Source organism: Heteronotia binoei, chromosome 1, assembly GCF_032191835.1.
Source record: "Heteronotia binoei isolate CCM8104 ecotype False Entrance Well chromosome 1, APGP_CSIRO_Hbin_v1, whole genome shotgun sequence".
Taxonomy (NCBI): domain Eukaryota; kingdom Metazoa; phylum Chordata; class Lepidosauria; order Squamata; family Gekkonidae; genus Heteronotia; species Heteronotia binoei.
In genome coordinates, this window is record NC_083223.1 from 242,775,376 (window position 1) to 242,788,115 (window position 12,740).

At 41.9% G+C, this 12,740-nt stretch overlaps 1 protein-coding gene across 2 annotated transcripts in view; it reads left to right on the forward strand.

The window, feature by feature from the left end:
* KIF13B (kinesin family member 13B) overlaps nt 1-12,740 on the forward strand; it is a 172,619-nt gene that overhangs the window by 157,771 nt on the left and 2,108 nt on the right. For both annotated transcript variants that reach the window (XM_060250097.1, XM_060250106.1), the window contains 2 exons: nt 5,158-5,220; nt 9,638-10,691. In XM_060250097.1, coding sequence (XP_060106080.1) covers nt 5,158-5,220; nt 9,638-10,691 — 1,117 coding nt within the window. The remainder of the gene's footprint in view (nt 1-5,157; nt 5,221-9,637; nt 10,692-12,740) is intronic.

Sequence of the window (12,740 nt, forward strand, 5' to 3'; positions counted from 1 at the left end):
GGGCTAGAAACCTGCTTTTTAAAAAAAGAAGAAGAAGAAATGAAGGCAAAGATTCTTAGGAAGCTTAATTCTACATTCTCATTCTTGCATGAGTTCTGTTTTAGGCAGTATTGATGATAAACTGGTTTATTACAATAGACAGATTTGGAACTGTCGTTGAATGTTTTATATGATGTATATGACAGTGACAGTTTGTCAATTTCATTGAATGAATGTATTGGGAGTGATACATTGTAATAATGGTTTTGACTGTAATGGGGTTTAGATAATATTGATGATTTGTGTTTGAGTGGGATCTATGTTTCCCCCCCTATTAGTGTATTACCAAATTGACAGTTTTCCTCTTCAAAAGGTACCTTGAGATCAGTTTGTGGGTTTCTGTGTCCGAACATGGGTCTATCTGGTTGCGTTTAGGGGATGCATTTACAAAATGTGAGTGCATCTGACAAATCTGCTGTTGTTGGCCTTCTGACCTCCAATTAGGAACCTAAGCATGAAATTAATAGACTGCAGTTTAATGAAGCCTATCCAGATAAACAAAGTTTATTTGGCAGCACAGAAATGGTTACAGAGATTTGTGGGCTGTGAAGTAATCTGGCTAAAAGGGACTTCTCTGCTTCATCACAATGAAAATGGTTTGGCATCTTGCAGCTTCCTATTTTTAAAAAGATTTGATTTAGAAACCATTCATCCAACACAGCTCTTACATATTGCCTTCAGTATCATAAGTGTGCTTAGCGATTCCAGTTGAGTTGATCAGAGCTGCCAGTTCCATCACCAAATGCTCCTCATATTTCTGACATCCTGCTTTAAAAATATTATTTGAATATGTTTGGTGCCTCTGAAGTAAAGGCAGTCTAGAACTTGCTAATGCAGCTGCAGAACAACCCAAACACAGCCGATCCACACTTTTCCTTCTCAGCACAGTTTGAGAGGTATGACCATAGGGTCTCTATTAATATAAATATTGACATAAATTTTGGACAGATCTATCCAGTTTCCATCAGTAGGCAGCTGTGTGCCTCTGAGAATTTACAACCAGTGCATGAAGCTAATGAGCATCCCTTATTGCTTTCCACTAGCATCCTGGTGGCTCCATTTAACTGACTGTCTACTTGCTGAGACAAATCCTGCCTTTCTTTAAAGCCATCTAAGCCAGAGATCACCACTGTTTGTTAATGGTAGTAAATTCTTCATTGTAACAAGTGAGAGTCCTACAAGGACTTGGGAGGGAGGGCATTTTCATTTTCCTCTCCCTTGCTGTTTCCACTTTACCTTCCTGAAAGCCCCCATAGCCTCTCCTCTTTCCTGCCTCCTTCTCTCCTTCCCCCCACTGGCCCACTGTTTTATTTCCATCCCTTTCAGTTTCCCTTCCTTCCTTACCCCTGGCCTAGGAGCCTCTCACAGGGAGAAGACTGGCCAAGTTGCACAGTGCTAGCTGCCAGGCCAGGCCCAGTTGTTTGGGGGGGGGGGGGGGCACACACACTTCTGAAGGGTACCTCATTTTTCCTTATACCCTGCTTTTTCCTCTTTCCCTCCTTCTGGCAACACCCCTATCCTCACCTTTCCCTGCTTCCTTCTCTTTTTCCTGCCCACCTACCAACCTATGTTTAATCTCCCAAACTACTTTTATTATTCATTTCACTTATATGGCACCTTCCCACAATGTGGACAGAAAGCAGCTTGCATCATTCTCCTCTCCTCCGTTTTATCTTCACAGTAAAGCTTTGAGATAAGTTAGGTTGACAATGTGTAACTGGCCCAAAGTCACCCAGTGTGCTTCCGTGGCAGTAGGAATTTGAATGCGGGTCTCCCAGATCCTAGTCTGAAACTCTAACCACTATTCCATGCTGGCTTGTATGAGCTGGCTGCTATTGAACAATAGCAAGTAGCCAGGTCTGCATGAATCATGTAGGTTGCATGGTATCAAGTAGCCCAGTGGTTGGTACAAGGCTTGGGCCCAGTGAGTTCTCCCTCAAAGGCCAAAGCAGCCCTGACAAAGGCCCTGCCCTCTCCCTCTGTCTTTTACTGACCAAAACCAACACTTCAGATAGCAATACTGTTATGGTTGCCTAGTGGCCCCCAAGAGTGCTTGTTTCTTAAAGCTGCAGATACTGCTTGTATTGGTTGGAGGAGTTCATCCCCCAGTATATATATATTTTTAGATTTCAGTTTTTATCTCAAAACTGGGGGGGGGGGGGTCTTCTCAGGTTTGTAGAAAGATCTGACTTGTCTTCTCATGGCTCCAATCTCTCCACATTGTTTGTTTTTATATTTGATATTATTTTATTCTCAAATATTATAGTTGTTTCCAGTATAGAATTAACCTTTATAATGATAGTTTTTGTTTTGCTCAATATCTGCAAAAATACGCTGAAATAGCAATGTTACTAAAAAAACCTACAGATATTAGAATGCAACATACTCAATAATTCCAACATACCCATGCAATATTTCCATGTCTATCCATTCCGCCTCCACCCCAGCAATAATCCTGATATTGAGTCCAGGCCTGAGGCATGAATAGTCAAGTGTGCAGACCCTAAATGGGTATTTTCAGCCTTATTAGAATTGGTCTGAAAGTGAGCTGTTGACCAAGCAAAGGCAGAAAGCCAGGCTGATATTGGTACCAGGTCTGGCCAGTCCAAAGGCTTCATACTGCCTTCCAGCTGCAGGGCCAATGTTGCACCCTTCAGTGCTCTTCTGTGCCTGAAGAAGGCTCTGAGATCTGATTGGAAACTGTCCTAGGTAATTTATTAGGCTATCCCTTAGCCCATGAGGTCCCTGATTCAAATTCTGAAATCCCTGATATGGTCAAATGGATGTCGTTAAGAGGTGATTTCCAGTAGATTCAAGATATTGGCTACGTCTCTTGTTGATACATGGGAGAAATTAGCACATTATCATCCCCTGTCTCACAAAATACTTTTGGATATGCATGGATGTTTTCCTGAGATAATATTTAAATGACCAATTCAATTTAGCCTTTGTATCATGCAGTTTAATATTTCAAAGTTCATTGCATATCTCAGTAATCTCAGTGTTACAGCAGTAAAAGGGAATCTTATATTATCATCTCCATTGTGCAACAAAGAATCCTGGGAACTGTAGTTTGGCAAGGGTGCTGAGGAGACTTTCAGCCCCCCAGTCCTCTTCTGTTCCCCTAACGTTGCCAAGATTCTCTAGGGAGAAGTAATTCTTATTAAGCACTCAGGTGCACTTGAAAAAAGTGGAAACACTTAGCTGTGATTCTCCCTCCCCACATATAATATGCAAAGTTATATGGAATATATGTGCTGATGGAAGATAGCCCGCCCTGTGATCTTTTCCATGGCATATTCTCACTTTAGAAGCCAAAGGGCTTTATGCTTGTTTTTTCCACTCACAGCTGTGTGTTCTCAATTGCGGGTATTTGTAGCCATGTGTTGTGGATTTTGCTTCAGCTCTGCCTCTTATCAAACATTTGTTTCTATACTTACCACCCAGCAAGGGTGTTCTCTTCCCCATCTGTTTGCTGTCAACAGCAAAGTTATTTAATTGGCACTTTTAATAATTGCTATTTTTTCTCTCTGCTTCTCTTTTTTTCTGTTAAATTGGCTTTCAGAGGTTTAGGGAAAAAAGATATCCGTCATCCTTTCAGAAGGAGCTGTAGAAAGAAGGCTATCTGGGCATTTTGTTAAGGAAACTATTTAAATTCAAGTGGTTCCGAGTCTCTGGGAGTCAGAAAAGCTTCAAGGCACTTGAAAGTCGGTGAATGAAAGAAAAGCGATGAAATGCTTGGGCATTTTGGAGCAGGAGGCCAGGAAGAAAGAGAGATGGAACAAACAGCTGATAGATGGCCATACCAGCTGACAGATGGAAAAACTGTCACCCCCCCACCCCCATTTTATTCAAATATATGCAAGCACACGTATGGCTGTAGAACCAATCTGGGAAAATATTGCTGTCAAAGAGCATGTGCTGGATTGTGGCTCCTCCTCACTGTTTAAGAGCAATTGCATTACCGTTTGTGGAAGGTGCAGCAGAAGGGAGTGGGGAATGACAAATGCTTGGCCCCAAAGAATAAATTTGCATGTGTTATTTGTAGCCATATCCCAACTGCTATCTCTCATGCTAAAAAGGTAAAGGTAGTCCCCTGCGCAAGCACCAGTCATTTCCAACTCTAGGGTGACGTCGCATCACGACATTTTCATGGCAGACTTTTTACTGGGTGGTTTGCCATTTCCTTCCCCAGTCATCTACACTTTACCCAGAGCCAGTTTGGTGTAGTGGTTAAGTGTGCAGCTCTTATCTGGGAGAACCGGGTTTGATTCCCCACTCCTCCATTTGCACCTGCTAGCATGGCCTTGGGTCAGCCACAGCTCTGGCAGAGGTTGTCCTTGAAAGGGCAGCTGCTGTGAGAGCCCTCTCCAGCCCCACCCACCTCACAGGGTGTCTGTTGTGGGGGAGGAAGGTAAAGGAGATTGTGAGCCACTCTGAGACTCTTTGGAGTGGAGGGCGGGATATAAATCCAATATCATCATCTTCTTCTTCTACCCCCAACAACCTGGGTAATTTTACCAACCTCAAAAGGATGGAAGGCTGAGCCAACCTTGAGGCCAGGTACCTGAACCCAGCTTCTGTTGGGATTGAACTCAGGTCATGAGCAGAGAGCTTGGACTGCAGTACTGTAGCTTTACCACTCTCTGCCACAGAGCTAGCAAGACTGAAAATGGAACCCTGGGATGGGATCGTGTAGATGGAAGGCTGGGTCTACATAGATGGACACAGACATGCTTTTCTTATTAAGTTTTATGTGGACGAGCTAAATGAGATGCATCTGACAGCAGGGAGGTTCAGGGCATCGTTGTAGGGAAAGAAATCCTCCTTCCTGCCCACCTCTGACACTGCAGAGCAGTTTCCATTGAAGGGGACTCTAAGGGGGAACAGGTGAGGAAATTGTCTCACACATCTGTGGTGGTGTCATGGGGACTAGAGGCTGCTGACACTCACATGACCATAAATCTACATGTTATTTGCAACGATGGAACATTTTGTTTGAATTTGGTGTAATCATATGGGCTAGCAATGTTATGCTTTGAAGCTATTTACAATGAGTCTTCCAAAACTTAATGCCATGGAGTATATGTCACTCTCTCTTTTTTCTCCTTCCTATAGTCTGTCCCACGAATTATGGTTCAGTCTGCCAGTATCGATGCCAGTGCTGCAAAAATTAAACAGGTAGGTCTTTTGCAAACTTCATCCCATGCTAATGTTATTGGGTCTTTGAACTGGGAAGCTCTTCATTGTCACAGCATGGAATAAATGATACTGTCTGTTGAAGGAGGGAGAGAAAGAGAATCTAACAGGATACCATTTTGGCATCCATCCTGTGTATCTCACAGTGTGCATTTCTGCCCTGTGATATGTTGTACATTTGAAAATAGGACTTTTCCAGCTCAGCTGCAACGATTTTCCTTTTTAAAGGATGTCTGTGTATTAGCAACATTTCCTATTTATTTTATTTTATTTATAGTCTAAATTTATAGCATCTCTTGTTGAAACTGAAGGCAGATTACAGGATATAAAACAGTGCAAACACATAATAGAAGATGTCAGTTTGCACTGTCCATTGGTTTGGGATTATAGAATCAGAACTATTTTCCTGAACTAAAATGGTCAGTGGGGTGTGCTATTTGGTCTTTTGGTGAAACCCACAATAAATATGTGGCTTTCTTCAGTGGGTCAAGATGCATACCACCAGGCTTGTTCCTGGTAGGGAAAATGGCACAAGCCTCCTTTCCACACATGTCATAGTTCTAGTCTGAATCAAGCACTCCACAGTCACAACTCCTGTGTAACTGTTACACAAGCCATAGGGTGGGGACCCTGGAGTCAATTTGTGTCCACTATAATGAGTGAACTGGCCCTTGAGAAGATAATCTCAAGCAGTAAACAGGTTCATACACAAGTAGATTATAATTCAGGTATCCATATAGGGCTTCACAAATCAAAACCAGCAGTTGGAATCATGCCCATTGCCCAGAAACAACTTGGGGCCCAGTGTTAATTATTTAACAATAGTGAAACATGATCAGTTTGACTGGTCTCAGTTAACAATCTAGCTGCCATTTTTCAAAACTGCAGAGATTCTGAACAGTCATCAGGCAACCTCCAGTATACTGCAATGTAACAGTCCAATCTAGAGCATATTTAACCATAGCCAGGCCCTTTGTACTCAAAGTAGCTATCTTTTTAAGCAGATAAAGGTGTTACAGAAGTCATTTAGCTTTCCACAGTAAGAGGTGGATCTAACAATTTCCCAAGATGCAAGTTTAATCTTTAAGGAGAAGTGTAATGCCATCCTGTAAACATTGAACACCACCTCCATCACCGGCTGAATCATCCACCAACAGGCCCTCTTATCTAACTTCAGTTTATTAACTCTTATCCACCACATTACCGACTTCAGGCATTTGTGCATAGGATTGTAATCAGCACACAGATCGGTCCCCCTATTCTGTAGTGAATTGGGGACCCTCTGCCTTTATGACAACTCTGTCAGCATACACTGAAATTCTGCAAAGCTTGAGATAGGATTCCTAAAAGATAGTCACATTTTAAGTGGAGGAGGCTGAATCAGGTGAGGGAGAAAAATGGATTTCTAGATGAATCTTTTGTAGGGATCAGACACAGTTGTAAAGGAAGCACCATAAATACAGCGTTCAGAATTTTCCAATGCCAGGTGCAAGACAGTTAATATAAATTACAGGAAAAGTCCATTTCTCTTTCTTCCAAAATTTGCCACAGCAGTATGACATTTCAAATCAAGAAACAGGAAGAGGAAATCTTTGGGATGTTGTTGTTGTTCTGTTGCACAGTTGAGTCTGACTCTTTGTGACCCCATGGACCAAGTCACGCCAGGCCCTCCTGTCTTCCACCATCCTCCAAAGTCTTCTCAAATTCATGTTCATTATATCAGTAATGCTGTCCAGCCATCCATCTCATCTTTTGCTGTCCCCTTCTTCTTTTGCCTTCTGTCTTTCCCAGCATCAGGATCTTCTCCAGTGAGTGCTCCCTTCTCATTTGGTGGCCAAAGTATATGAGCTTCAGCATCTGACCTTCCAGGGAACAGTCAGGGTTGATTTCCCTTAGGACTGACTGATTTGATCTTCTTGCAGTCCAAGGGACTCTCAAGATTCTTCTTCAGCAAATCTTCAGGATACAAATCTTTAAAAGGGGCATTATAAACTACTACTGAAAACCACAGCCAATTCCTGTGCCCAACAAGTATTTTAAAGCACATTAAGACCAAAATATAACTCTGATTATAATAATCTATCTAAGGCAAAATGTACTATAAACAAAATGAAAGTGGATTATACGGTATGGGACAATGCAGTAAAAGCAGGTAATACCTACAGTAATCATTGCAGTAGATTACAATTCTAAAGTACACTTCTGGACCGTTTGATTCTCCTACAGATTGAATCTCTTTTTAAAAAATGCTTTCCAGAATATTTGTGTTCTGCACATTCAGCAGACTAATAAAAAGTGGAAGGGCCTTCCTGGCCTACTCAAGCACACCGTTCCACAAGAGTGGGGAGCCACTGCAGAGAATGCACATGAACAGGCAGCTGCTGATCTTGCCCATTTGCAGGGTGGCATATCCAGAAGACTTTGTTCAGAGGAATAAATATGTCACAGTGGAACACAGCAAGAGAGGTGGTGCTGCAGGTCTGTTGGTGATAACCAGAGCCTTGTACTGATTGATAACCAGTGCATTGTCTTCATAATGGGTATAATATGCGGGTTCCAGCTGGAGTTTCTGAAATGCCTTTAAAGCAGATTCATATAGAGTGCATTGAATGTGTAAAGCGCCACCAAGTCTTTCCCAACCTGTGTTTACCCTATGAATTAATGACCTTCAAAACATCCAATTGTTAACAGCCTTGCTTACATCTTGCAAGCTGAGGGATATGACTTTCTTGATTGAGTCCGTCCATCTCATGTTTGGAGTCTTCCTCTTTTGCTACTGCCTTTTCCTAGCATTATTGTCTTTCTCAGTGACTCTTGTCTTATCATAATGTGATCAAAGCACAATAGCCTCTGTTTATTCGTTTTAGCTTCCAGGGAGAATTCAGGCTTGATTTGATCTGAAGCCCACTTATTTATCCTTCCGGTGGTCCATGGTATCTGTAAAACTCTCCTCCAACACCACATTTCAAGTGAATCAACTTTCTCCTTGTCAGCTTTCTTCATTGTCCAACTTCCACACCTATGCATAGTAATGGGGAATTTTGTGGTTTGAATTATCTTTATCTTGACCACCAGTGACACATCCTAACATTTAGGGATCTTTTCTAGCTCATTCATGGCTGTCCTTCTCAGTCTCAATCTCCTTCTTTCTTGGTTGCAGTCTCTCTTTTAGTTGACAATTGAGCCAAGGAACAGAAAATCTTATAACAATTTCAATTTTTTCGTTGTCGGCCTTAAAGTTGTGTGGTTTCTCAGTAGTCATTACTTTTATATGAAGTAACAGAAGACTCACAGTCATTTGGGAAAGTTGCTTTCCTCTCTAGATACGACACTGGTTTGGAAAATGTTCTCTCTCTTGTGACCCTGGGGATCTCAGGCTACAAGAGCAGCCTGGGAAATGGATTCCACTGCAACACCTCACAGGTAATGTGGGAAGGAACCTTTAGCAAATGTAAAACTATTAACAAACTTTTTTCTTAGTAGCAGTCCAAAATGAGAGGTTGGGAAGATTTAAAGCAACCTACAGTGACAGGGTTGGCAAAAATAATCAATCCTTCCAAGTTTGAGGTGTTATCACCAAGATATACATAATTAAGATGGACTGTTAATCTTAGAAGGTAAAGTTAACTTCATATCCTGCAGATTTGTAGTGTTGCAGTGAAGTGGCTGAGAAGGAGCAAGTGTTTAGAACATGGGGCTATGCAGTGTGATGCTTAGCTGTGAAATGAGTGATTTATCGGTCCTGTGAATTAAGCCAAATAACTGAGACGGATCTTGCTTGTTTTTTTTCCCTTCACATAAATCGCCCTATTCAAACAGCAAATGCCCATTCCAGTGATATAAATAATCTTTCAGTAAATAATGGGGGCATATTTCTTGTGTTGGGTGCATTTACGTATTAATCCCAGTGAGCCTTCGATGAGAAAATGCCCATTAGCCAAAGAGCTTCCTTTGCGCTAGTGTTAAAATCTATCATTAAAGCTCTTTCAGTTTGTTAAAGTCTCACTGTGTGTTCAGCTTATGTTTTCAACAGGATCATTGGGCTGTGGTTAGTTAGTCACTAATATCTGTACTTTGTCCTATTTATTGGACTCCAGCAGTCCAGACCTTAGGTGTTCTCCTCTGTGTTCAGTGGACTGAGTGGCAAGAGACGGCAGTGAAACTGCCCCCTCAACCAAATCCCAGTATCCTTGCATACTCTTCCTTTCCACTTCTTAGTTTCATGCCAAAATGAATCAATTAAGCTCCTTCCAACCTGTCCAGATTTGGTAAGGGAAGAGTAGATACATTATAATTGATTTTTTGTGCAATTTTTTCTAGCAGCAGAATTGGCAAATTTTTTGCTATATATGATGACAGTATCTTAAGCCTCCTAACTGCAAAACCATTTCTTTTTCAGGTTATGCATGAGGAGGGAAGCAAAGAGTCACTTGAGATGACCATGCATTCTAGCGAGTTGGGGAAAAATTCAGAAAAGTCACCTAAAGTGCCTTCACATCAGTCTATGGCAGACGTTCCAACACAGGACTCCCAAGAAGGGCCACCAAGCCCCTTAAGTGAAGCCTCTAGTGGCTACTTCTCCCACAGTGTTTCTACAGCAACCCTTTCTGAAGCACTTGCACCAGGAAATGACTCCCCCCTTCAGGCCAGCAGCCAGATGCCTGCAGCAAGTGATGGGCCCCAGCCTGCAATGGCCACTCAAATGATGTCTGCTGCTGAAGGTCCTGCAAAGTTACATTCTGTGGTAGGTTCTGAGGTTTCACCTCTTCTAAGAGGTGATTTGATGGGCCCTGGCCTTAAAATAGATCATACAAGAACTAAAGACAACAACAGAGTTAATGGGGAGGACAACTTAAGGTCAAAGGCTGTTGTCTCTTCTGTAGCAGTAGGTGATGACCAAGCTAATGCGTCTATAGCTACTAATGCTAAAGGCTATTCTTCTACCTCCTCCTCAAAGAAAGAGTTGCAGTTGATGCAACCACCTGTAACTTCACTAACCTGGGACCCTCCTTCCATTATTGGTCATGGCAATTCCACATCCGTTTCTGAAACTGGACCTTCAGAATCTCAGGTTCTTCCCTACCTTTCACTTCAGTCCAGCAGTGCAGCCTCTCCATTCAAAATCCAAAGAGTAAGGACATCAGAACTTAAGTCCTTCTCAAACATGTTGGGAGGAGAACAAGGAGGATTCTCAAGCTCCGAGGAAGAGAAGGTCGAAGACAGAAACAAACAGAATTCACAGGAATCTGGCCAGAACAACGGCACAGACACTGGCTCTGAAGAAAAACTGGAAGTAACATCTGACTCAGAAGAAGCCAATGAAATACCAGACTGGCTAAAGGAGGGTGAATATGTGACTGTTGGTACAAATAAGACTGGAACAGTGCGATATGTTGGCCCAACAGACTTCCAGGAGGGAACATGGATTGGTGTAGAGTTGGATTTGCCATCGGGTAAGCATTGGGAGAAGTGATGGGCGTGCTTGGGCTGTGATGAGGTACACAGTGGGTGTCTTCTCCGAGAACAGCTGTTCAACCACAATAAAGAAGCTGAGGTGGTGTGGGTTTCCCCATTTCATGCATTATTTGTCCCTTGCTCCAATGCCTTCTAGACTTTGACCACTGTTTGCTACAAGTTGACTGGACATAGGGCATATGGACTATCAAGCAGTGTCTCTAGAGCAAGCCTTGGTGTAGGTTTGTTGGGGGTAGCACAGGATACATATTGATCTGAAAATTCAGGACATTTGCTGCATCCAGTTGCACTTGTGTAGGTAACAAATAAGAGCCCCATGGCACAGAGTGGTAAAGCTGCTCTTCCTCCATGAACTAGAACATACAATTTCATGGTAACTTACAGAGATGGTGTTTTTAAGCACCTTAAAGATGAATCTGCTAGTAACTTGATGGGAGCCCATTTTGGGAAGGGTGGGATAGAAATGAAACGTAATAAATAATAATAATAATAATAAAAGGATCTCTGGAGAGAGTTTTGGAGAGAGTATCTAAAGCCAGGAGTTCAAAAGCCCCAGGGGTTTCTCCATAATGTCCTCTGCCTAGCAGAAACAACTTTTTGAACTGTTGGTTCCATCTTATTTAAGGTTTCAAATTTTATCTTTTATTTTCAAGAGTTTCTTCTGTGTTAAATTATTCTGTGCATCACTGAAGGAGGTCTTCTATGAACAGTTTTACTGCAGCTTAAACATCAGTCTCAATTTAAAGAATTCTCTAGGATGACTCCTGAGCTATGGGCCCTTTCTGAGCTTTTCTGTGTCTAGAAAACAGCCTTTTGCATATGGGGCATTCTTTTGGTGTATGTTTCCAATTGCTTTTTTATGTGATGACTTTTAACTCAATATATTTGGGAGCATTGTGGGAGGAGCTCTGTGCAGGTATAGCATGCCAAGATGGCTTGAAAAATAAGAAAAATTAATGATACATCATGTTAAGAGCAAGTTAAAGGCTCTGAAAAGTATGTCCTGTTGAGCTATTAGTGTCTGTTAGGTGAGGAAAAAGAAGTGCCAACTCCATCCCCATGGACACCAAGGCAGTACTATGTGCATCTAATAACATCAGCAGCACCATCTTGGACTTGTACCACATCCAGTTTAATGTATGCAGACATGTACCAACAGTGCACTTCTGCTACCTGAATTGGGCAGACATGTCAGTCTCTAAGAAATGACTGACATGAGAGATCACAACATTCAGAAATGAATGTGAGGAACATTTGTATTTGTGTATGAGAACAATGGGAATCACACCTGAAAGATTTCACCCCAAGTTTCTGTCTGCTCAAGCTCTTCCCCTGCCCCACTTCTGTGATTTTCCCATATAAATATTTCCACAATGATTTCCTTCCGTAGCCTCTGAGGAAATGAGCTTTGTCTAATGAAAGATCATGTTGGAATAAGTGCCAGTGCCGCTGAACTTCTTTTATATTTTGCTACAGTAGACTAACATCCTTTTGGTCTTCGATTCAGTTATGCTGTTTAGGTGTTTTGCAGGACAGTTGAAAATAAGTACTTTTTTCCACACAATGTATAAGGAACTTTTGGAACTATCACAAAATAGCTTCTTAACTTAGCTGAATTTGGAAAGGAGATGGGACAAATTCATGGAGGATATCCATTGATAGACCTGTTAGTCACAATAACGAGATGAAACTTAATGTGATCAGAAGCAGTGCTCCCTAAACACCAATTGTATGGAGGCTACTGCAGGGGTACACTTGCGGTCTTCACAAAGTCATGTGATCAGCTGATGTAAGAAACAGAATGCTGCTCTTGGAGGATGTTTAGTTTGAAGTACGTATGCTTTTCTTTCTGCTGGTTTCTTGAGTACAAACACAGATTACTTAAGTAATTTGCTGACTAGAAGATCAGATGGGATGAATTTGTATGAAATAATTAGAAAATGTTCTGCTTGTGGAAGGTTGTGTGAACAAACATTCTTTTGTGCTCAAGGGCCAGTTCTGACTTTTTTTTCCTCTGGACACTTGGC